Here is a 24,864-nt window from a genome sequence, read left to right on the forward strand (position 1 = left end):
CACGGGATGGGAACGCCCTCGCTCCCACTGGCCCCAGAGGGCACCGGGTGCTCCGGAGCTGCCGGGAGCCCCACGTTTGGGTCCCGCCTGGCTCCGCTTCCCAGGCACAGGTCGGGGGGTTGCTCCGCTCCCTGGGTCTGGGAGGGTGGCCTGAGCCGGACCTGCACTGTCCCCTCTGTCCTGGGGTGGCTGGTGGCTGGGGGGAACGTTCAGATGGAAGATGTGAAGGATCCGCAGCCGGGGCTGGCACCGCGGCTCCAGCCGCTTTACGCATCTGCCAACGTGGTCCAATGCAGCGCAGCCCGGAGGGGACGCGGAGGGGCTTTGGGAGGCCRTCGGGGTGCTCGCCCGCGGCCGGGAGCTTCCCAGCACCCTCGTTTGCTTCCTTGCCACCACTGGTGACGGGAAGTATGGATGCGGCCAGCATCTCTGTCCCCGGCACCGTCCCATGCACCGGCGTCGGACCAGCATCGTGGCCAGGAGCATCCTGGCATCATCCGCCTCGTCCGCCCTGGTGGTCACCTGTGCCGGGGCCGAGCCGGGCTCCGGGGGGACGCGGGGAGGAAGGGAGCGTTCMTCAAATGGGCTGCCAGGTCTTGTCGATGGTCTGAATGTGCTCCTTGGCTTTCATGCGCAGCGAGGCGATGCTGGAGCTCCTCTGGTCGACGTCCTCCAGCGGGTACTTGTCCACGAAGGTGGTGCCGCACTGGTAGGCGGCGGGGGCCACGGGCTGCATGCCCTGCGCCATCGGCGGGGGGGTGTTGAGGAAGGAGTGCCCGCCGTAGGGGGGCTGCAGGGCCTGGGGGGCGCCCAGGAAGCCGGGGATGCCGTGCACCGTRGTGGCGCTGGAGATGGGCGACGTCAGCCACGGGTCCAGCGGGAGGGAGKTGCTCATGGGGCCCATGTTGGCCGTCATGGGGGGCCGGCTGAAGGACAGCATGGGGGTGTCGTGGAGCTTCATCGCGCTGGCCTCCATCTTCTCCTGCCGCCGCCACTTGGCTCTCCTGTTCTGGAACCAGACCTGCAAGGGGAGAGGCGAGACGGTGACCTCGTGGAGGCCACGCCAGTCCCAGCGTGTCCCTCACAGGGTGCCCATGCTGGGTGCCCCAGGCAGAGTGCCCTGTGTACCGTGTCCCACGTGGGTGTCCCATGCAGGGTGCCCCAGGAGAGGTGCCCCATGCGCTGTGCCCCACGCAGGGTGTCCTCCCTGGCTCCAGCCATGCGCCTCTGCTAAACCTCTCCCACGAACCCCAGATATATAACTGAACGCGTTGAACGCAACCGTTGCCCTCATTGCTCTGCGGGGATGCTCTCACAGACCGAGGAAACAGCCCAGACACTTGTCACAACATTACTTGGCCTTCAAAAGCCCCTTGGTAACAGCTTGTTTTCATGACCTAGCCCGGGGCAGAGATCCCCAAGGGATCCCTCTTTCCGAAGCCAGAAGAAGAGCAGAGAGATGGGATGGAGATAGCTAGAGCCAGCACCCAAACGCCACATGTGGACACCAGCAGGATGTGTGCGAGTGGGATGTGCTGGTCACTGTGTCCCCAAAGCCCACAGCAGCACGGGGCACGGTGCCAAGGACGAGCAGGGCAGGGTGAGAGGTCTCCTCCATCCTGTCTCGTAATGCAAAGAGACAGTAAAATTTTACTGGGAGGAGAAGGGGGGGKGKGTGTCTCCCACAGGCCGGTCACAGTTGCTCATTGGTACTGGAATATACTGGTGCAAACTGGTCTTTGCTCAGATTGCTCCGTGGATGTGACCCCATTGTCTGCACCTCCCAAACAAAGGCCATGTYGTCTTGGGCTTTTCTGACGTGTGCCAAAAGGGATGAGGCTRAGACCTGGAAAACTCAATTCATTTGTAAGGAGATCAGTTCTTTGTCCATCTCCTGGCTATTCTGATGCTTGTGATTCTTCAATTTCCTTTCCATTTTCCTTCCGTTTGCCTGCCGTCCTTCGTCTGTCTGACCTGAGCACCACAATCTCCTCTGGCTCCACGTGCAAGTACCAGCCTGTCCCCGTCCTTGTGGCTTCCCATCCAGTGGCAGGAGGGATCAGGGACTTTCYGACCATCCTCCCCTGTGTCACCTTGGCCAAAGCAGAACTGGTGGGCAAGTGAAAACTGAAGGGCTGCCTCGTCCTCCTGGTTTGCTCAGGACACGTTTCCGTCAGCTTGGATGGGGCCGTCTCTATCCTGCGGCGCTTTTCAGGGCAGATCTGCAGGCGGGAACCTTGCGATGGTCACCACGGATGCCAGCAGCACTTGGATGTCACCGCCACATGGATCCAGTCCTGGGACAGCTCCGATGGCAGGGGCAGCTCAGCACCTGCTGACCTGCAGCCGTTCGTGCCCGGGGTTGCACTGGTGCCACCTGGCCCCAGGGACACGGAGCCTGGAGCTGATCCGGCAGAAAACCAACTCGATGAAAAAGGACACATTTGCACCCAGACTGGTTCCCTGACCTGACTCATCGTCTGGCTCCATGAGCACTGGGACCAGCACAGAGGAGAGGGGGGACGTCTGGAGACCGTCAAGTCACTAGGAACTGTAAATCCCTACTTGCGCTTACAGCAGGGTCTTCTCCTGAACGAGCCGTGTACCTAGAAGCTTTGTCCTGAAGCCCAGGAAAAAGAAAAAGATTTCCAACTTTTACAAACTTTCCGTATTCCAGGAACTGTCACACTCCAGAAAGTCTGAAATGCCCAAGTCTTTGAGGTTCTTGTGCTTTCCCAGCCCTAAAGACCTGAAWGGGATCACGAGTGCCCGGAGTTTGGCTGCTTTCCCACGACATCAGCCGAATTGATAAAAGCAACTACCCACCACGACCTGCCCTCTCCCTGAGCCCATCGGCACCACAGCGGCTCTGCTCCGAGCCCTTAAAATCCCAAATCCACGAAGCCCTGAGAGTCTGCACATCTCCAATGGAGGGCAAGGCTTCCTCCAAGCGGGAAACCCGGATCCAAGCCTGCTTTCCCACGGTGCCCGAACCCTCTCGGGTGTCACCGGGGGCTGCAAGCGACGAGGCGCYGCATGGACCCTGCCTGGATTTCACCAGCCGGCCGGTGGGGCTCCCCCACGGCGGCTCAGCGTCTCCCCAGCCTGCACGGCCGCCGTCTCCGGCAGCGCGTTCTCCCCCTTGTGCTACGTCTTGTAGGAAAAACGTACTGGGGAAAACCACGGGAGCAAAGACGGTGTTTTTTTTCCCCTTAGTCCCACTGCTTCCCCACAGAGCCCGGACAAGCTCCTTCCCTTCTCCGCCTCCGTTTCTCTGCCTGTAAAATGCAATAAAGCTGTGCACGGTGTCTTGCGAAAGCCTCGGGGTGCAAAGGGCAGGGTAAAACACTTAAAACCCATCTCCCTGCCCAAACTCGGTCTCTGCCGCATTGCAGCTCGACYGGCTGAACCGGGGAGCCCTTCGCTCCGTGTCCGTGTGCTGACGATTAGCTCGCCTTGTTTAATTAGGGTGCTTTTTCCCGAGGAGGGAGGCGCCATCCRGCCCCACTTCGGCGCGCGGTTTGCAGGGAACGAGCCTTGGCCGAGCCGCCTGCCCTGAGCCTTCACCGAGCCCGGGGCAGCGCCGACCTGCCGAGCCAAATCTCAGCTCCGCTCTCCCGTCCCGAGACCTCACGCGCCGGGGGCAGGACCCTCTCCCTAACGCACGGCCCGTGCGAGGCCAGCACCTGCATCGCCCCACGGCCACCCCGGAGCAGAACATGGGGCTGGACCCGCACGTGCCCACGGCAAAGCCCCGGAGGTGGCCTTGCGCTGAGCACATGCAGCCCTGGCCGGGTCTGATCCACGCGGGACCGGCCGCCGAGCCCGGCATCCCCGTCGTGGCCGAGATCTCGGCAGTCTCCTTAAACGGTCTGACAGTTTAACATGGTTTTCATCTCTGGTGCCAAGCTAAGCCGTGCTCTTGCTCCGCCACCCCGAAGCTGGCTGCATTTCGGCGCTGCCGGGGCTTATTTTAGTGCCCCAGGGCTGCAGCCCCGCGGCGTTTCTAGGCTGGCACTGCAAAAGCAGCCTGCAGCGCATTGAAAACTCAAGTGCCGTGATTAGGATTGGGTAAAACACTTCACAGGCCTCCTCGAACGGAGGGAGCTGGGAAAATTCCCAGGAAAACTCCGATCCCAAACGCAAAGAAGTTTCGCCTTTAAAAGCAGGAGGTGGCAAATGGAAAGGCAAGCTTTGGGGTGKTTTTTTTGGTCTTTCCCCTGCTTTTCCACCCCTTGGAGCACAATAAGGAAACTTTCACCCTACCGGCTGGGTGAGGAGGAGGCTGGAGATGTGACTCCATCTTCAAGAAAAGGGGAAACTGAGGCCCGGAGCGAGGCTGYGGGAGCAGAGCGAAGCTCTGCTGAGCCCAGGCGGCTCCCTGGGCTGCCRAGCAGAGCCGGGCTTAACCCGGCATGGACCTGCCTCCCGCCGGCCGCGTGGACCCGCCGGGGTCCCCCCTACCTGCACGCGGACCTCCGGCAGGTTGACCTTCATGGCCAGCTCTTCGCGGCTGTAGACGTCGGGGTAGTGGGACTTCTCGAAGGCTCGTTCCAGCTCATGCAGCTGGTAGGTGGTGAAGGTGGTGCGGTTCCTGCGGTGCTTCTTCTTGGGCTGCTCCTCCTCGGCGGCGGCCGGCGGCGGCGTGCCCTCGCCGTCACCCGGCTTCTGCGGCTCGCCCAGCTCCCCCTCGCACTTGTTCAGGAACATGTCGGCGCCTGGGAAGGGGACAGCGGGGTCAGCCGGGCCGCGAGGCGCTGGTGGCATCGTGCCCCGGGCTGCCCCGATCCGGGGGAGAAGCGGCGCCGGAGCCGCACGTTTGCGGAGCAAAGTTTGCTCGYACCTCCCACCGCGTCGGGTCCCGGCCGCGACACCCGGCCCGGAGCTGCCGTCAGCCCGGGGACCCTGTCCTGCTGCAGTGCCACCGTGAGACCCGGGACCTGCTGCACCCCGGGCACCGCTGCACCCAGTGCACCCCTTGCATCCAGTGCATCCCTTGCACCCAGTGCATCCATTGCATCCAGTGCATCCCTTGCACCCAGTGCATCCCTTGCACCCAGCGCACCTCTTGCATCCAGCGCACCCCGTGCACCCCTTGCACCCCTTGCACCCAGCGTGGATGAAGCAGCACCGCGGGCCCCTGGCACCCACTCAGGGCACCCGGCTGGGCAGATCCCAGGGCCGGAGGTGGCTGGCTGAGTGGGTCGGGGGAACTGGCCCAGGAACGGGGTGCACAGCCCCTCCGCGCCGCCTCTTTATTTGGTTATGCAAAGGCATAATCCTCTCCTGCCGGCACGCTTATCCCGGTGTGGCGTTATCCAAGAGGATTTACGCAGGGCAACGTGGCCCAGCGGGTTGCACGACGGCTGGGTGCACGGAGCCGGTGCTGGGGCTCGGCAGCGCAGGGCAGCAGGCAGCACCCCGAGGGGAGGCGCAGGCAGGGCCGCTGCTGCCTGCTGCCCGGCGCGAACACCAGGGCAAAACGGGGCTGCCGAGGGGCCGCCGGCGCCGGGATCGCTGCCAGAGCAAGGAGTCCTCGGATGCGGCCGCCCTGCCCGAGCGCCTTGACTGGCAACGCTGCGTTTTCCGCCTGTGTTTTCCGTAGCGGCGTTGCCCAATTTCTACCTCAAAAAGGCACCTGAGCATGCGGGATTAGAGGAGCTCAGGCTACAAAGGCCAAGAGGATCAGAGAGCAAACGAAAGCTCGAAAAAATTACATTTCACCTAAAACCGCCGTGGGATTTTATTAAACTACCGGCTCTGAAAACCGATGCAAATGCTTCTCTGTGCCGGCGTGAAAGCGAGCCGACCTGGAGTCGCCTTCCTCTTTCCAGCCCCGCGGCTCTCCCCATCCCGCTCTTTTCCTTGGCCTCCAGCCTCCCCACGGGCCTTGACCCACTAACACGGTTTCGGGGGGGTCCTGGCGATGCCTTTGCCCGAGCACCGAGATGCCGCAGGCCAAACGGGGCTGCTGCTAAACCCATTTCTGCCCACAGCAGCGTTTTGGCCTCCCGCTTTTAAAATACGAACGCGAATCTTGCAATTACTCTAAAGCGCCAAGCCCAGACCCAAATAATGGGAGGAATCAGTGTCGCCCCCCGGCGCTCGACCCAAACGGGGGGACGGAGACGTCCGCAGCGCCGCGCCGCCCCGGCCCGCCGCCAGCGCCGCGGCTCCGTCCCCCAGCTAATAACCTTTTCCTGCATGTTTATAAGCGTTTTCAGCCCTTGCAACATTTCAGCTTTAAGCTTTTTATCCAGTATCTGCAATCTTTCTGCAGTATTTGCCGAGGATTAAGGGCCCTTTTCTACCACAGGGATCTAGTCAAACACGGAAATCAGGCAGAAATACATAATCCTGGGGTATTTCTGCCGAGGGAAAGGTGCTTGCGGCAGACGCCGGCTGCTTTGCCCGTCCGCCGAGATGCCCCGGCAGAAACCTTGGGAAAAATTCAGTTACCGCCAACCGAGCGTGGGGCACGTGTGCGGCAGGTGTCGTGTGCGTGGAGCTGCGTGCGGCGGGTAGGTCGCGCACGTGTGTTTGCACAGCACGTGTGTGGTGCAGCCTGGGCCACGTGCGTGCACTGTGCGCGGGACGCGTGGGCAGCGCGTGGGCAGCGTCCGCCTGCGACGCGCGCATGCAGTGGCGCATGCACAGCACCGCGGGTGCGTGTGCAGGGCGTTCGCAGTGTGTGCACTGTGCGGTGCGCAGGGTGGGCGCGGGGTGTGTTCCCTACGTGCGGCACGTGCGTGCGCAGCACGTGTATCGCATGCAGTGTGTGTGCAGCGTCCCTGTGTTCTGTGTGCACAGTGTGCACGGCGTACGATATCCGTGTGCGTGTGCAGTGCATGCACGGCGTCTGCGCGTGCAACGTGTGCAGTGCGTGCAGCACAGGCAGCGGGTGCACGGTGCTTGTGTGCAGTGCCCGCTGTGTTCTCGGTGTCGTGTGTGCAGTGCGTGCAGTGCGTGCAGTGCAGCGTGCAGTGTGTGCATGCAGCACATGCAGCGGGTGTGCAGCGTCTGTGTGCACAGTGTTTGCTTGCGCCGGTGCAGCGTCTGTGTGTCCTGCCACCGGCCACGGCCTCCCGCTGCCCCGTGGGCTCTCGGCAGCTCCGCCTGGGTGTGGGGCCGGGGGGGCTGTGGCGGGGGGGGCCGGTGTCACCGGATGAGGGGGGGCGGTGTGTCCAGGCCGGGGGCCGGTGCCGGTGCCGCTCTCGCTCACCCTCTTCGCATTGGCGCGGCGCAGCATCTGCAAGGGAAGGGAGAGAAGGAAGAGGCAGCGTGAGCCCCTGGCGCCTGGCTTGGGGCTGGGACCCCCCGGCCTCCGCCGGCCCCCCGCGTCCTCCCGCACCGGGCGATGCCCCGAGGCCGGGGACGGATGGGGCGATGGGAGAAGGGCAGGGTGSGAGGGAAGGGATGGGGGCAGGCAGGGCAACATGGGGGGGACGGGAGTGGGATGGGGCGATGGGGGGGACGGGGGCGACACTGGGCGATGGGGGACGATCCCGCGGCCGGGGCCCTGGGCCGAGGTGTAGGACCGGGCACCCACGCCACGAGCCCGTCTGAAAGCAAAGGCGGCCCCAAAACCCACCCCGAAAGAAGGGACCGACTAATCCCCAGGGTGGGAACAGGAATCGAGGGAATTAAACGAATAACGGAAAAATAACGAAGCCGAACAAAAGCGGGAGCAACAAACACAGGAAATAAGGGAAAGGGCTCGCTGCCGAGCGGGGCAGAAAGGCGTCATCCCGCTGGGAAGGGGGTGCAGAGGCCCGGGCTTCCCACGGCTTCGGACCCTGCCACCAGCGGGTTGCTCCATGCCTCTGCCGAAAAGGCCCCTTCTTCCCCAGCCCCTTGGCTCTCGGCAGAAAACGCTATGGATTTTCACACGCATTGGATTTTCCTGGCTGTTTTGTTTTGGGAGGCGGCGGGATGACCCTGGAGGGGGGATCCCCAACCCCGCGTGGCCCCGGTGCCCCTTTTTTCCTATTTCGGTTCCATCCGCGTCGCTCTCGCCAAAGCAGCCCGACCTCCCAAACGGTCGCGTAAAGGGCAGGGGTGGCGGGGACACAGATGTACTTCAGGAGGATATAGGGGTATATACGCCCCCTATACGGGGTCAGGCCTGGGACGCCAGCTCCATCCCGCCCCCGTTCCCGGGCCGCCCGCCCCGGGGAAAAGGTGTCTGCTCGTCCCCAAGCTTTAGGAAATCGCCCTGAAGAGAAGAAACCGCTGCTCTTTCCAAGTGTTTTAGGAATGCTTCCCGGAAATTGGAAGCCTCATTAAGCGGCTAAGGCAACGGGAAGAGCTGATTTCCTTCTCTTTGGTGGATCCGGCGTTTCCTTGCGGCCTTGGTGGTCACRGCGGCAATTTGGGGAGTTTAAGCACTTTTAAGCTTTAAAACTGGAGGGGAAAACTGCCAAGGCACAAAGTCTCCGGAGGATTTCCCTCTGTTCTGCTTCATTCCGGAACGCGCTTTTCCCCCTCCGCAGTTTAAAAAGGAGCAGAGCTGTTTGCCTGACGTTAAAGAGCCCCAAAAAGCGCAAAAACGCAGCAACGAGCCCCGGCTGAGCGGTGCGAAACCTCTCTCTTTCCAGATGCGAGAAAGCAGCAAATGCTCCGGACGAATAAATAACATTATCCCCCTTCGGAGCCCGGCATTCCCTGGCCTGGGAATCCTGGGTGCTCCCCAGTTGGCCGGGACATCCCTGAGGCTTGGGCAAATTGATAATTTTGCAGGTTTTGGGGCTTTGCAGAGTGATCTTTCCCGCAGGCGAGCAAGGGAAGGAAGCCACGAGGAAGAAGCCGGCGCGGGACTTGCTCGGATGAACCATCTTTAGCAGCCGGCGGGCGAGATGGGGAGCAGGGGTCGGGTTTTGCCGCCCGGCCCCGGGGTGCTGCGCTCGGTGCCGGCGGGAGCAGCACCCTCGCGGGGAGCCTGGGGTCGGGGCCGCTGCTGGGCGGTTTTCGGGGTCCCCCCGGCRCCCGCTCCCGAGCCCCCTGCAACGGGCGCATCCCGGCGCTTTCCCTCGGGAGACACGCCGTCTTTTGGCGCTCCTGCCCCCGGCGCCTGCTCCCGAATTYGCACAAAACGGCGTTACCTGCTGGGCCCGACTTGGATTTTCCAGGAGTATTTAACTTTGACGGTGCCTCCTGGGAAGCAAACAAGCGGCTCAACCTCGCCGATCTCGCAGCTTGGCAGCCAAAGTTCCCTCTAGTCGTCTTATTTGTCACGGAACCGCGGCGCTGAGGCTCGGGAGAATCTTTATTTAGCGTCGCAGATGTCACCAGGCCCCGCAGATTGGAAACGAGTCCAAAGGATTAAGACGAGGTTATTAATTGGAGGCCTTCCCCTTTAAGAATGATTGACAGTTACTTTCTGGACAAGTAATTGCTCTAAACGTCCCTCCGGCGCGGGGGCCGGGGGGGTCTGGGGATGGACAAAGACGGGAACTGCCTTCCCCACTCGGATTGTCTCCCCACAAAGGCGTCCTGCTGGAGTTTTCCTTGTAATCCCCTCATTACGGGAGAGGGAAAGAATGRGAAGCCCAGAGAGAGGAGAAGAAAGGCAGCGGGACGGTGGGGGGAGGAGGGAGAAAGGGAAACAGTTTCCTTCGGCTTTTCCAGCACCGCGGTGCTTTTCCCGGGTTTAGGGATTCGGGGAGCATCCCCGGCCCCGGGGAGAGGCACCCTGCGGGGACGGGGGACGGGGGGGGCGGCGGGCTTGGGGACCCGCCATGAGAACCAGCCATGGGGACTTGGCGTAGGGACCAGGCGTGGGGACTGGGCATGAGGCCCAGAAGTGGGGACCAGCCATGACGTCTGGGCATGGGGATGGGGCACAGGGACCAGGCATGAGGACCAGATGTGGGGATCAGGTCTGGGGACCAAGCATGGGGACTGGGCATGAGGATCAGGTGTGGGAAACAGGCATGAGGACCAGGTGTGGGGACAAGCCATGGTGACCAAGAATGAGGACCAGGCACGAGGACCAGGTGTGGGGACCAGGCATGAGGACCAGCCGTGGGGACCAGGAATGAGGACCAGGCATAAGGACCAGTTGTGGGGACTGGGCACGGGGACTGAAGATGGGGACAGGGTGTGGGGACCAGGTGCGGGCGGCTGGGGCAGAGGGCAGGTTTGTCCCCTCGCACGAGGCAAAGCAGAGGAACCACGAGGCCAGGAAAGCACTGGCACGACGGCAGCAATCCCCCTGTCCGTCCCCACCGAAGCCCAGTGCCAGCTCGAGGCTGAAGAGCTGCGTGGTGCCACCACCGCCCCATGTGTCCTTGCTGTGGCAGAGGGTCACTTGGATGGAGCCGCTGCTGTCCCTGCTTCTCCCCAGCGTCCCGCCGGAGCCAGTCCAGGCCCGTCGTGACAGTCGCAGGCAGCAAGGGAGCCCAGGGGCCGGGTCTGTGATGGCCCTTGCTGTGACGGGAGTGTCACCTTCAGCCCTGGTGCGGCTGGGCGACGTGTGCTGGGTGCACGGTGTTGCACGTGCCAGAGCTCAGGTCATCCCACGGCTCCCCCTCGGGCCTCCCCTCCCAAAGGATCCCTCGGCGGCTCCCGCCCTGCCCGGCCGCTCGCTCCGTCTCGTTTTGCCCCTTTCTTTTCCGCACGCTTCTACTTTCTTCCGAAAGCCTCTTCCTGCCACCTGCGAGCGCCGCAGCGCTCAGCCGGCGTCTCGGCTTCCTCCCACTCCCTTCCTCTTCTTTGCACGGTTCCCCTTTCGGATGTTCAGCGCCACCGCGGCGCTTTCGGGTGCCCTCCCCGGGGAGCCGATCCCCCCCGCGCCGGCGGATCCCGCGGCCACCCCAGTGCCCTGATTCGGACCCTGCGGCCGCCTCGGCCACCGGCTGGAGGTGCAAGCGGGCGTCTCCGCCGCGTGCTCGTCCCGGCGCGGGGCGACGCTCGTGCAAACCAGCCTGTTTTCAGGCCGCCGTGTCGGGGGGAAAAGCYGAGCAGAAACCTGGTCCCCTGCTCCGGTGGCCCTTGGTGGCTTCCCGACACCACCGTGGGGGACGCGGACGTGCCCTGGGGGACCCCGGGCGCCCYGTGCCGTGCAGACCCGTAGGACGGTGGAGGGACAAGGCGGCCACGCAGCCGGGGCAGCCCTGGGCAGTAACGCGCCTCCAGGACCCCCCCAAAACCGCTAAACCCAAAGATGCCCGGACACCGCGCCGTGCATCGCGCCGACACCCCCGGCGCGGCTGTCACCCCGTGTCCCCCCATGGCACGAGGTTGCACGAGTCGAGCGCGCACCCCAGGGGAGCCGGGGGGGCTAATTTTCGGAGCCGGGGGGCCGGAGTCCTGCCCAGCTGCCCTGCCCGGCCGCGGCCCGGATTTGGATTTGCCCGCCGGGGCGGTGTGCGCGGARCCGGCCCCGCTAACCCCCTTAAGGTGTTGGCTCCCGCCCGGGGGGGCAGCAGGCTTATTTGACAAATGATTATAATTGCCTTTTAGKAGCAGATAGCAAATTGATTTGCTTCCTCGTCCGAGGCCTGTAATCGCTTCATCACTTTAAAATATTAATGCTATACTTCTTTGCTAGTTTCCCAATTACCCTAATTGAAGGCAAATTGGTTAAGAAGGTGCAAGGCAGAGTATCAGGGGGTTTAGTTCACTCAAATGACAGTTTTAAAGCTCCCTAATCCTATTAGGAGGCAAAGCCGCTAACGCTTAGAGACGCTGCGTCAGCTTAGGGGGGCGGCGGGGCYGGAGGCGGGGGTCGGGGCCGGGGGCCGCCGGGGGCCGCCGGCCTCACGTGACCAGCTCGCCCGGGGATTTATCACTTTTTTAGTTCATTAAGAGGCCTTGGGCAGGCAGGGAGGTGGCAGGAGTGACCCAAAAGGGTGCCGAGCGCGAGGCAGGTGGCAGCGTGGGGACGGCGGGGGGGGGCAGGACGATTAGCCACGGAGACCTGGCGGAGGGTCCTGACCCGAATCCCCCCGGCGCCGTCGGCCCGGGTCCAGTCTGCGCTGGGAACCCACGCGCCGCCCCACTGGGAGCACTGGGAGCACTGGGAGCCGGGCGCTGCAGCCCCGGAGCTGAGCGGGGACGGAGGAGCCTGCGCCGGGGGGCCGGCGAGGGGCGTCCCGGCGGGTCCGGGCACTGCGACCCCCTCGGCTCCCCTGCAAAACACTCATTTTGGGTGGCAGCGCTCCGGGCTGCCTCGTCCCTTCTCCCAGTGTCACTTGTCCCCAGGGACGTGGCTGTGCTGGGGCCGGGGGGCCGGCAGCCCCCCAGTGCCACCCCAGCRCACGGGGCTGGCGGCAGCGCGGGGGCCGTGTCGGCCCCGAGCGGTGCCAGCGGTGCCGAGCGCCGAGCCCCAGCCCTGCCCCAGCCCAGCACCCCGGGGAGCGGGGGGCCTGGAAACGGGACTCCGGCGGGTCCGATCCAGGCCCCGGCTGGGGAGCTAGCGGGGATATGGCCTCGTCGCATTCAGCAGAGCCTGATTTGTGTCCCCAAATGGGAGATTTTGCAAGTCTGGTGGAAAGGCTGGACAGAGGAAAGCAGGAATGGCAGGAACRGCAGGAATGGCAGGGATGCAGGAACGGCAGGAATGGCAGGGATGGCAGGGATAGCAGGCTTGACAGGGACAGCAGGGATAGCAGGGACAGCAGGGATAGTAGGGACGGGAGGGATGGCAGGGACGGCAGGGACGGCAGGGACAGCAGGGATGGCAGGGACAACAGGGACGCAGGAATAGCAGGGACAGCAGGGATGGTAGGAATGAGGAGGCTCCCAGGGGTCGAGGCCCTGCTGCGCTCCAGCCATGCAGCCCGTGTGATGCCTCCGCAGTCACCGGCCCCTGGGACCGGCCGGGGGAATCTCCGTTCCGGCGCCTGCTGGGGAGAAGCGACGCCTGAGCAGGGTGTCGTCCCCCCCCCCTCGCAAGCCCTGGCGCTGCCGCGGGCTCACCCCAGCCTGAGAGCGGGACGCGCCTTGTGCAGCCTCGGGGACCGTCCTGCCCTCTGGGGGTCCCTGGTACCTCCCGTCCCTTTCCCCACGGGGCCAGGTACCATGTGGATTTGGGGACCTCCTTGCTGGAGCTGGATGTCTCCCACAGGTGCTGGGTCACTCCGACCAGGAAAACTGAGGCCTGTAGCTCTCATGGCAGTGATGAGCTCGGCTGCACAATCCCTGCCTCACCCTAGCGAGGAAAACCCCCCAGATTCCCGACTGCAGCTCCAGGGATCTCTCGGTCAGGGTCCCCAAGGACCAACCAGGGCTGCCTGGACCTCGGGCCCCTCCTGCCCTTCTCCTCCTGGGCTTTGCGGGCTAAGAATACCTTGCACGGCACTGCAAATCCAGGTGCCAGGTAGGAAGAGATTACGGATGCGGAGTGGGGATGTGCCATAAGCAAGTGTCTTGGCTGGGGACAAGACTGGTCCCTGCCTGCCACCGCTCTGTCCCCTGCCAGCTCCGATCTCCTCGCACCACCTACAAGACAGTTGTGCTCACGCTGGTGGCTACCAGAAGCCAGCAAGAAACGTCCTGCCCGGGCTTGGGGTCTGCTGCATCCGGCAGCGCGCTGGATTCGGGCATCACCTCCCGGCTCTGCCACCAGTCCCAGGCACCGCGGGAGCTGTGGAAGCCCCGAAGGGAGCGACATCCCGGCAAGCCTTTCCGGAGCAGATGGCCCTGGCGCGGGGAGGATGGAGGCCCCCGTGCTGGGGTGGCTCGACGCGTCCTTTCTTTCATGCAAACACAGCRTGACTCGCCCGGGCCCCGGCCCCAGCTGGGAGGTGCCGTTTGGGGCCAGTCCTGGTGGCACATTTCACAAGGGTTCAGCTAGCTTAGTCCTCGGGGACAGGCGATTCAGGCCGATTAGACCTCACTAAAATAAGCAGGTATTAGTGATCTCAGCAGCCTGCAGCCTTCCGGGGCCAGGTGTCTGCGAGGCAGCATTTAAGCCCGTGCTACCTGCTAAACGCACATAAAAGGGGAGCTCTCGCCCGGTAGATAACCCCTGGATGCACAGGAGAATCCAGCCATCCTTCAAAGGGATCCCTTTGCTGCCTGGATTTGAGGTGCTGAGCAGCGAGGGACCCGTGGCCTGCAGCAGGATTACCGTTCATTGCCGTGAACCTTCCCAGCGCGGCTCCCAAGGGATGCCCCCGTTGCAGAAACAACAGCCAGCTCCCGACAAACGCCGCCTTTATTGAGCCGAATGGCGAGAGAGGCCCCAAAGGTGTTTCCCAGTAATGAAAGGGGCCGACGGGAGCAGCAGGAGACCCGGCCACCTCTGCTGCCTGGGGGTTTGGCCAAGGACACCCATGTGGGACAGACATCCACTCTCTGCCCGGCATCCCGGCACCCACGGGTGGGATGTCAGGGTTGGAGTCAGCATTCCTGGCAGAGCAGAGGGCTGGGGGCCAGCTTGCGGGCTGGGGGGCCACCAGGGTCCTGCTGGGCGTGGGGATGGCCAGTGGTGCCCCACGCCCACCATCAGCATGTGATGGGCCCCCAGGCATCTGTAATACCTATGTCCCATCTGTTCCCCCAAGGGTTCAGCCAGGGATTTGAAGGAATTTAGGAGCCTCGAGGGCTTTGTGGAGCTGGGGCTGAGCCTTGATGCAGCAGGAACCACCYGCTGGCCCTCAGATCGGCAGCACCCATGGGTGGGGGGCGTCCGGTGCAGAGCAGGCAGCCCAGAGCTACATCAAGGAGCATTTCTCCTTCACCTCCTCCACGGTGTCCTGCGCCCGGCCCCTCAGTGCCTGGAAATCCACCTCGCGCAGCTTCGTCAGGAAGGAGAGCGGCCCATCTTCCTCCTCCTCCTCCTCCTCCTCACTTCGCACCATGGCGGCCAGCTCCTCCGGCAGCTCCACCGAGCCACCTGCCACGTGCAGCTGGGCACTGTCCCGCTCGTCCTGCAAACGGGAGACGGCATCAGGGCAGCGGCCAAACCCCGGTGCCTCCTAGCCCTGGGGCAGCCTTCGGCGTTACTCTGGGTGCTCCCCAGCTCCGGGGCCCCTGGAGAAGTGGGATGCTCGGGAGGATGCTGGGGCTGTCCAGTGCCGGGTTTGGACTGTGTGCAGGCAGACAGGATGGATGGAGACAGCAGCAGTTTGCTGCCCTCTTCAGGAATAGCCTCCCGTCCCGGGGCACCATGGGGAGACCCGGCAGGCGTCCAGCCCGGGGCTGTTCTGCAGGGCCAGGGGTCCGGGTGCCCCCGGGATGCCGGTGCGTCGAGGCAGGGGGCAGCATCCCGCTGAGGATGGCCGGGGCCCGGCCTTACCTGGGCCAGGTGGTACTTGTCACGCAGGTGCATCCGCACGGTGGCCCGCTCTGCTTTCCTGTGCGCAAAGGCCTTGTCCCGCTCTATCCTGCAGCGGAAAGCACAACACTGTCACGGCAGCCGTGGCCGAGTCCCCAGCACTCAGCAGTCCTCACTGGGCATCGATGCCCCAGCTGCCTCGTGCGTGCAAATGGAGGTGACAATGTTCTGGCAAAGGCGTCCCCTCTCGCCCTGCCCTCCCGTGCGAGTTGTGGTGCATGCATGTAGGTGCACAGAGCCCGCGCAGGGCACACGTGGGTGCTCATGCAGCCGCCCCCCAACGGGCTTGCTCCAGTGACGCCTGGGACCTGCATCCGCCTGGCCCCAGCTCCCCGTCCCCTGCCAGCCATGTGGCTGCGGTAGCCTCGGGTCGGAGGTGAGGCCAGAAGGGTGCAAAGGCACCGTGTGAGGGTTGCAAGTGGGGGCTTTCAGGGCAGGGCACCCACGGTGCCCCTCCAGCCCCAGTGCCTGGTGGAGATGCTCAAGGAAGATGCTCTCCAGRGGGACTTGCTCCTTCCCCTGTGGCCTCTCACCTCCCTGACACTGGGCCAGCAGCTCCCCAAATCACCAGGACATGGGGAAGTAGGACCTTAGTGCAAGACCACGATGGCCTGTGCTGTCCCTTGGAGCCAGGGGTGCCGGGATAACAGCGGTGCTGGGCACCCACTGCTCCAGGACAGTGACACCCAGGGTGCTCCCTGCCACCTCCAGCAGAGCCAAGTAGCTGGTCCTGCCCTGTGTCAGCATCCAAGGCCATAGGGCAACGCTGGGAGCTCCCAAACCTTGGGAAAGAGCCTCTGAGAGGCACAGCAAACTCGTGTGCATCCATGCTGTTCCTGCCCCTTGCCCCCGCTGCCTCCACCCTCTCCCCTCCCCACTCCTGGGACTCGCTGCCATGCTCCCACCCACCAGGACCCCGGGGACCAGGCAGGGAGACAGGGGAACCCCAGGTCTGGTCCTTCCCGGTGCATGGGGCACCCCGCTGACACTGCTGGCAGGGGCACCGCTACCCCGAGGAGACTGGTGCTCCCGGCAAAACCTTACTTCTCCTCCAGCAGCTGCYGCTGGTACTCCTCGAACTCCTCGCGGGCCATGCCGTTGGGCAGAGTAGCCTCCTTCCCATCCTTGGGGGGCTCCTTAGGCTCCTCCTCGGCCCCCCTGAAGCTCTTCAAGGCTGTGGTGAAAAAGGTGGCCATGGGTGGATGGCTGTGTGGCGCTCCGTGCCCCCGCGGTGCCCAGCGCTGCCGGGTCCCTGCCCAGGGCCTGCCGACTGCAAGGTCAGCGGGACCAGCTGCCCCAGGGGCTCCCGCGGATCAGGGATGGATTAAGGCATTAGGAGGGGAAGCCACAGACACCTGTGTGGAAAGACCTTCTCGCACTGCTCTCTGCACCCAAGGGTGCTGCCAGCCTCAGGGGACAGATCTTGGGTGGGCCCGGAAACCGAGGACAGCCTCGAAGTGGCAACCTCAGGTATGCAGCACCCTGCAGCACCCGGTGCCTTGGGGCAGGAATGGCAGCGTGGGGGGACAGCAGGGTCATGGGACACCCTGGGGGGCTCCAGGTGGAGCCAGTGGGTGCAAAGGGAGCCCTAGCAGAGAGGTGAGCCCTTGCACACAGCGAGGCGCAGCCCAGGACGCACAGGAGAATCCAGCCATCAGCCACCTGCCACCCAGGCCCGTTAGCAAGGGACAGACACACGGCCACATGCGAGCCAGAGCCACTGGTGATGCTCCTCTGATTGCAGGAGGCAAAGTCTCCCTGCAGCCCCCTTGCACAGGTCCCTGGCAGAGGACAGTGCCCACAGGGCTGGATCCAGCCGCGGGAGCCCTGCRCTGGGGGCTCATGGGTGCCCAGAGCCACCCCTGCCTGCTTGGCGGGGTCGGAGGTGCGAGAAGCCAGCACAGGGGATGCAAGAGGATTAGCCGGAAAAACTCAATCAAGGGTTGAAAGAATGGGAGGCAAGATGCTGGGCCGACACACACACACATGAACACGCACCCCYGCGCCCCTGTTAATCCGTGCTCCGAGAATTGCTTGCGAGTCAGCCCTCCTGGCCGCGGGAAGCCCCCGGCCATGGACGTGCCTTGCTCCTGTAATCTATATGCAAGCAATTTCCCATACAGAGTCTGATTAAAAGAATAATCCCCAGCCGCACGCAGAGCTGCGGCCCTGAGACGAGAGTGGCCGGGCTGTGCGGGGAGAGGATTCGAGGGCCCARTCTCCAGGGTCCCCCTCAGCCCCGGCAAACCTTCCTCCTTGCCTTTGCTGGGAAGCCAAGCATCGTGCTTGGCCCCGAGCTGGACAGCCCAACAGCGATGGCTAGGCCTAATTTGAGCCCAGAGGCTTAAAGATGCTGGTGAACTAATTTCTTTGGTTTAATCAAAAAACCCAAATCCGGGTGGTTTAGCTGGCTGTGCTTGGTGACTCTGTGATGGATGGGAGTCACCGGCCATCTTGGGCATTAGGCTCTGCGGGGAGGGGGTTTAATCTTCAAGAGGGCTGAGGTGTCCCCTCCCCATCACCAGGGAGGTGCAGCTCCAAAACAGCAGCAGCCCCCCCCCCCCCCGAGGGACCCTCGCACACGTGCAACTCACCTCTGTCATCTGCTGCAGCCCAGCTCTGGGTAGGGAGAACTCCTGGGGGCACCAGGGGCCCAGGGCCACCCAGAGCTTCGGAGGGTCCATCGATACCCCAGCTCTGAGCACAGGTTGCACCCAAGCTGCAGCTGGCAAGCAGTCCACGGAAAGCACAGCAGGGCCATGGGGGATGAGGGCTCTTGGTTTAGGGCCAGACAACGGGGTGAACGCTGAGGGAAAGCTGCTCTGTGGCAGGACGCATCCCATGGCCTTTCGTAGAGCATGGCAGGGCAGAGTGGAGACTTCGAGCAGTGCCCAGCCCTGTTGCATCTCCCTGCAAGAAGCCACAGCAGGTCCAAAGGCCCTGGCTGGGTGCAGACAGCTCATGCGCAGGCTCACACATCTCCACCATCCCGCCCCAGCTCCTGCTCAGCACCAGGACGCAGGCACAATCCCAGCAGACATTAATACCCCAGCACGCTGGCACCACTCATTTCTTAGTTTTGCAGCAAGGAGCCTGTATAGAGGGGAAACCGAGGCACGGTGGGGGGTGGGGGTAGAGTGGCCTTGGGGGCCACTGGATGTGTGCATCCCTGCTTTGCATGAGGCAGGTCCTTCATCCCTCCCCCCAGCCTCCCCAAGGCAGGGCACAGTCTACCTGGGCTCCATTCCCACCTGGCCATGGGGCTGGGAGCTATCAGGACAGACTTGGGGCTGGATAACAGCCAGACACCATTCTCAGTGGCCCAAACTGTGGGCACCAGGCCATGTGTATTGTCCCCACAGGTGAGAGGTGTGTGCAGAGCTCATCAAGGGAGAGGCAGGAAGAAGGACCCCATATCAAGATAGAGCAAGGCCGTTGCCTCCTCTTCAGGCATCCCAGAGGAGGAGAGGGCCATGCTGAAGCTTCTGTCCCATCTTTATTGGGAGACAAAAGTGCCTAGGCCACCACGCTGCCCAGATGTGCCGTGCTCCCCTCGCTGTGCTGTTTCCAATCCTGCTATGTCTGGTGGGTTACTGGCCATGAGCCCTGTGCACTCTGGGAGGGGGGACAGCAGGTTAAACGTCCACTAAATGCTTCAGCTCCTTCTGCAGCTTCTCCGTGAGTTTCTTGAAGGACGGCCGCTTCCCCGGTTCCAGCTCCCAGCAGCTCTTCATCAGTGCATAGATGGTAGGTGGGCAGTCCTCAGGGGCCTCCATGCGGTACCCCTGCTCCAGCATCTCTGTCACCTCCTTCAGGCTCTGAGAGGAAGGAGAAGTGAGGTGGGACATCTCTGCTCCCCTTTCCTGCCCTGCCAGAGGCTCTCCCTGGCTGCTGGGGGAGCTGGAATCTCACCACCATGGTGTCACCCACACCACACGTCTCCCAACATTGAGAACTGGGCCAGCCCAGTGCCTCACCACACTCACCAACTTGGGATAGGGTGCCCGGCCGTAAGAGAACACCTCCCACAGGAGAATGCCGTAGCTCCAGACATCTGACTTAGAGGAGAATTTCTGCAGCGACATGAGGAAAGGGAGTCTGAAGCAACCCAAAAGCAGGCTAAGTTGGACCCCCCATCCCTCTCCAAGAAAAAGATGGGAGAAATACTGACTTCCCCATGCAAACCTCTCCCCTCTGCATCCCTCCCTGGCTGCAGTGACCTAGGACCCTTCCTGTTCCCTCCCAAGCATCTGACCTCAACCCTGCACCCAGCAGAACACCCTCCCTACCTGTGACAGCCCTCTGTCACCGGTAGTGCCTTGCGTCTGACACACTGTGCCTAGCATTGTCCCAGCTGCTCCATCCTGCAGCATCCCACAGGAGCTGCCCTAATTCTCCACTGTGCAACAGGAAGAGTGTGTATTGGGTGGGAAGACAAAGCCCAAATCTTGGGAGACGTGGGGCTGACTGCGAAAGAAGCCACCCTGGGGCAGCGACCCCTATGTGTACGGTGTGGACGGTGACAGGTTGAGGGGTTGAAGTTGGTGGGTATAGGCAGGGGGGCCCCAAGAGGACAAGCTGCTTTATGAAGGTACCCCAGGCCACCCAGCCCTTTCCTCCATCACTCACATTGTGTTTCAGAGCCTCCGGAGCCGACCACTTCACGGGCAGCAAGGTGGTATCTGTGCCCTTGGGATTGACTCTTGCCAAACCRAAGTCACTCACTTTGGCCACATTCTCCTCAGAGATGAGGATGTTGCGGGCTGCAAGGTCTCTGTGCACCAGCTTCTTGGACTCCAGGTAGTCCATGCCCTGGGCAATGTCCCTGCAGCAGCCAAGGCAAAACACAGCCTCAGCACGTGTCTTCCCAGGGCTGCCCAGCGGGGTGCCACCGAGAGCACCAATCCCCACTGCTGCCCTGATGGGAGGAGAGGAAGCCTGACTCACAGAGCAAACTGGAGGAGCTGCCTGGTCTGGATGACCGCCCGGCCCCGTGTGCGTAGGAAGTTCACCAGGTTCCCCTGACAGAGAAGGAGAAACACATAAGGGCAAAGGGGATGGGACTGCCTGGAGACTTCACCTCCCGCTGGGCCTTCACTGTCCCAGTCTCCTCCATGAGGAAGAGGTTTCGCAACAGGTGCTGTTCCCTGAGAGTCAGGCTGGAGCCAGCCCCAGGCAAATTTCAACTAAGCCCCAAACCAGGGATTTTGTCCCCAGATCACAACATGTCCTGTTGGCCGAGGCCTGGCTGCGTCAGAGAAGAGGTGCTGGCCCAGCCTGTGCCGGGGCTGGGTGCTCTCACCTTGCTCATGAACTCCATGACGATGTAAAGGCCATTGTGCAGGATCACGCCAAGCAAACGCACCAGGTTCTTGTGCCGGACCTTTCTGAAATGAGGGGACCAATGTCAAGGGGGTGCCTGGAGGATGGAGCTGAACTGGTGCCAGAGATAGTACAGCGGTGTCTGTGGGGATCGGGTGCGTATGTGTGCCTGGGGCAAGCCCTCGGCATGATGGGGGCGATGAGGGGACATGGGGGCACATCTCTGCAGTCTAGTCCTGATGTGGGACTTTGCCACATGGGACTTTGCAGCTCAAAGGTAACCTGTCCCCCACTTCTGCCCTTCCTCTGGTGCTGTGGATACCCCTGGGCACAAGCCCAGAGCTGTGTCCTGGTGTGGGCATTGGGGCTGAGCACAGGCCCACAGTGGGACCGTCTGTCTCAGCGGTACGCAGTGATTTAAATAGTCATCCAGCACAGTGCTGGTGGGGCAAATGCTGCTGCCTGGATTGGAAGCAGGCAGACTGGATACCGTGAGGTCTCCCAGAGTTGGAAACTTGTCCCCTGGGACCTCTAAAGTGTGGCCTCCCCAGAACCTCTGCTCATCCCTGGGGTCCAGGACAGGGACAGGCTGTACATACCCACCCCCCCCAGCCACATGGGGCACTCACGTCATGGCAGCAGTTTCAGCAAGGAAGGCCTGGGCAGTCACGTCACACTTGATGTTCTTCACGGCCACCTTCTGCCCCATGTACTCGCCCTGCAGGACATCTGGGAAGGGGGTACAGGGGGGCATCAGGCACAGTGCTGTGCTTGCTGGATGGGGTAAGCCCATGGGCTGAGCTGGGTGCTCCCAGCTGATCCCCCTGAGCTGTGGACTGGCCAGGACAAGCAGGGGGAGAGGGCCCAGGAAGAACATCAGGAGATATTTCTTGGGATGCTCATGTCTGCACAAGTGGGGCCATTGGTGGGTTAGGGTGAGACATGCATCCTTGTGGCATTAACCATGCTGGGGTAGTGTGTCCTGCCTGTGGGGCCAAGCAGGAATGTGTCCTCCAGGATGGGAGCTGTGTGGGGACGGTGGAAAGGGTATCCTGCATGCCATCTCCTGCTGTCACCCTTGGCTTGGTCTCTTGCCACAGGTCAGATGGCATGGGCTCACAGGAGCATCTGTGGCCTGGGGGAAGCGAGGATGTGGGGGATGCTCTGGGGACATCTCTGGGGCTGCCCGAGGGGACATAGGGATGGAGCGGGTGGCCTCACTGCCCTGTGTTGGTACTGTCCCTCCCCTCCCATTCTGGGTGCAGCCAGGGCTGGACCAGCCCTGACTCACACTCCCTGGCCACAACCAGCCCATTTCCAGGGGTCTCTATGAACATCCAGCTCCATTTCTTCACCTACCTCCAAACTCGCCTTGCCCGATGCGGTCTCCCAGCGTGAGGTGCTGTAGGTTCAGTAACCAGCCAGCTGGGCACAGGGACAAGGGCAGGTTAGGAGGACCACACAGAGCTCAGACATGCCACATCCTGCCCTCAAGCACAGACCTGGGCCCTCTCCCACCATCCCCTACCTTTAGCCAGCTCCTCCTCAGCCGACTTCATGCCAGTTTTTGGTTTGGGTTTCACCAGCTTGGTACAGATAGCTCCCTGCTCCTTCATGTAGTGCTGCAGAAGGATGAACACAGAGACAGAGATGATGCTGTGATGTGGTAGGAGTGTCCTGCCCCAGAGTGTACAGCTCTGCTGAGAGACCAGGCTCTGCTCCATCCCCCAGGGCCCTGACTACTTTGGGGCTCAGAGCTGTCCTGGAGCCTATCCTCCTAGGATGGTATAAGAAGATGTATAAGACGGCTTCCCCCACCATTGCTTGTCTCCAGCTCCTGTGGGAAATCACTGCTCCCCATCCTGTGCAGAGCCACAGAGGGGAGCGCATGGCCATGCCTTGGCCCTGAGCATTAGCCAAAGCCCAGAGGCTGTCCTGTTGCCCCTGGTGGCACCAAGGGCCAAATACCCCACAGGCTGTGCAAAGCAGACACTGCTTCCTTCTGCTCTGCTGCAGTTTTAGAGACAGACTGTTATTCACGACCTGTGGCTTGGTCCAGCTTCCTGCGCATGGCTTTGCTCTGGGTGCCGCGAGGGAAACACCGTAACGAATGGGAAGCCATAAGGGGCACTACTGAAGGGCTGGGTGGTAGCTGTTGGCCCAGCGCACACAGTTCCTCTGTCCCTGCAGCACGTTAAAACCCATGCGTGCTCCACGTGCTAGAGCTCGGCTCTGAAATGAGAATGGCCTGCAACAAAGGCACTTGTCAGAAATAAGTTCAAAGGAGCAGGGCTGAGGATAAAGAATTTGTGGAGAGATGGTTTCCAGAAGCTGAGAAGCAGAATGGAAACAGAAATACCGCCCGGTGGAGCAATACAGTTGTAATGGTTAAAGAGCAGGGCCAGGGGAGCTGTAAGGGGAAAGGACACATCCAAAAGCAGAAGTTACATCCAAATGAGGAAAATATATGAGACTACAAATCCACAGAGATGAAATACAGAACAGTAATAAAACAGAGCAAAAAGATTTTGAGGAACAGGTTGCTAAGAGCATGAGAGCTAACAATAAATTAGCCAGCACTAGGAAGTCTGGGAGCCTTGCAGAGTTAGCAATCCAGAGGTGACAGAGATCCCAAAGGCAATAAAAGCATGGCAAAGTGTCTCAATGAAAACCATGGTGTTTGCAATGGGCAGCGAGGCAGGTCCCCCCCACTCACAGCAGATATGCTAAAGAGCCTTTCTCAAGCATCAGTAGGAAAGCTTTCAAAGCAAATTGCTAAAATAAGTAGTATTGAACCTCAGGGTAGGATTTGGCGCTTCATGCTGTGCCTGTCACACATCACCCAGGGTAGGAAAGGGGAGGAAGAGGCAATGGTGATGTTAACTTATCAAAATGTCATAAGCCCAGCTGCTGCGTGAAGCACCAAATTAGCAGGAACATAGGGGAATGTGGCCCTGGGCAGGGTATGAGAGCTGTTGTGGGTACAGTTGCTTCGTGGGCAGGACATGGGGAATACAGGCCAGCAACMACAGGCTGCATGGGCCAAGGTGCCCAGGGTAGGGATGAATGGCCAGTTCTTAGCCGAGGCTATTCATGGGGCATCACAGATCTGTTCAACACACCCAAAGTCAGCTTGGAAGTGGAGAATTGGCAGCCTTTCCCAGGGACAGGGAATTACGCAGATAAAATCAAATGTAAACCATAAACAGTTGCAGAAGGTCTCAGGTACAACGGGGATGAGGTGACAGTGCCATGAGGCACAGAAGGCAAAATAACCCCAAGTTCACAGGGTTTGATAACTGCCCTGTGAGCAGCTTAGCTCAGTGTTCAGGAGCAATCAAAAAGCCAGTCAAGGCTGGGACTGTTGGGAAGTAACCAGGAAAAAAAGGGCAGGGACCTACCACTGCTCTGTGTGACCCCACACAGTTCAAACAGGATGTAATAGAGTCAGGAGAGACTAATATCAGCACACAGAAGGCTCCAATTTGGAGAAAAGATCCTGCAAAGCCTGAGGACCTGTTTGCAGCCAGACTGGCTCCTTGTGCCATCGCACAGATGGCAGTGTTAGTACAAGGSGGGAACCAGAGTGGTCCAGGCACTGGTGGGTATGAACCATCCTTGGTCCTCTGCACAGGATGCCTCCTCACTGTGTGCTGAGCTGATCTACACTGACCACCCTTGTTCCCAGCCATGGCCAGCCCAGGGCACTTGGTCCCAGTGGGTTTCTCTGCCCAGGGAAGGGGCTCTGACCTCAATCATGTCGATGAGGTTGCAGAAGCGCTGCTCGTTGTCGATGCTCAGCATGTTCTCCTCGTATATCACGCGGTAGTGGATGACCTCCTTGCCAAAGCTCACACACAGCACGTAGTCGCCAGGGTGCCGGATGGACTCGCGCACCAGGAACAGCCCGTCCTCGGGGGGCTGCAGCTCCTGCACTGCCTGCACCCCTGAGATCTTCCCGTGGAACCAGCTGGGGAAACAAGGCCGTGGAGCCTGCTGATGTGCTTCCCCACAGCTCCAGCGGCRAGATGAAGAGAGCAGCGCCCCGGCCAACCTGCACCATGGCTATACAGACCCAATCCCATAAAATCCCCTCCCCATCAGGCCCACCCAAGCTGGGTAGCCACAACCAGGGGCCTTCAGAGCCAGGTATTGGCCTCAGCTAGTCCCTCTGTCATGAGGGCATGGCCGCAGCCTGCTCTGCTCCCCTCAGTTGCCCCACTGTGCTGGGGAAGAGCCACCCAGCCTAGCACCTGCCG

At 61.9% G+C, this 24,864-nt stretch overlaps 3 protein-coding genes across 8 annotated transcripts in view; all 3 read right to left on the minus strand.

The window, feature by feature from the left end:
* Positions 1–566: 566 nt before the first annotated feature.
* Positions 567–4,715, minus strand: RAX2 (retina and anterior neural fold homeobox 2). Its single transcript, XM_026068981.1, has 2 exons — positions 4,465–4,715; positions 567–1,021 (listed from the first exon to the last, which is right to left on the minus strand). Exons 1-2 carry the CDS (start codon positions 4,708–4,710, stop codon positions 578–580), a joined length of 690 nt encoding a protein of 229 aa, XP_025924766.1. The 5' UTR covers positions 4,711–4,715; the 3' UTR covers positions 567–577.
* Positions 4,716–14,143: 9,428 nt separating this feature from the next.
* On the minus strand, positions 14,144–17,811 carry LOC112967618 (complexin-3-like). The gene is made up of 3 exons (XM_026068966.1): positions 16,328–17,811; positions 15,245–15,332; positions 14,144–14,876 (listed from the first exon to the last, which is right to left on the minus strand). The coding sequence occupies exons 1-3, from the start codon at positions 16,477–16,479 to the stop codon at positions 14,661–14,663; spliced, it is 456 nt and encodes a 151-aa protein (XP_025924751.1). The 5' UTR covers positions 16,480–17,811; the 3' UTR covers positions 14,144–14,660.
* An 886-nt stretch (positions 17,812–18,697) lies between these two features.
* MATK (megakaryocyte-associated tyrosine kinase) overlaps positions 18,698–24,864 on the minus strand; it is a 29,674-nt gene continuing 23,507 nt past the window's right edge. For all 6 annotated transcript variants that reach the window (XM_026068964.1, XM_026068962.1, XM_026068963.1 and 3 more), the window contains 9 exons: positions 24,356–24,575; positions 22,134–22,227; positions 21,965–22,030; positions 21,235–21,334; positions 20,586–20,670; positions 20,231–20,304; positions 19,913–20,108; positions 19,270–19,356; positions 18,698–19,101 (listed from right to left, as the gene is read on the minus strand). In XM_026068964.1, the coding sequence (XP_025924749.1) occupies positions 18,919–19,101; positions 19,270–19,356; positions 19,913–20,108; positions 20,231–20,304; positions 20,586–20,670; positions 21,235–21,334; positions 21,965–22,030; positions 22,134–22,227; positions 24,356–24,575 (1,105 nt within the window). In that variant the 3' untranslated portion in view covers positions 18,698–18,918. The remainder of the gene's footprint in view (positions 19,102–19,269; positions 19,357–19,912; positions 20,109–20,230; positions 20,305–20,585; positions 20,671–21,234; positions 21,335–21,964; positions 22,031–22,133; positions 22,228–24,355; positions 24,576–24,864) is intronic.

The sequence above is a fragment of the Apteryx rowi genome, unplaced genomic scaffold, assembly GCF_003343035.1.
Source record: "Apteryx rowi isolate R43461 unplaced genomic scaffold, aptRow1 scaffold_283, whole genome shotgun sequence".
In the NCBI taxonomy this organism is placed as follows: domain Eukaryota; kingdom Metazoa; phylum Chordata; class Aves; order Apterygiformes; family Apterygidae; genus Apteryx; species Apteryx rowi.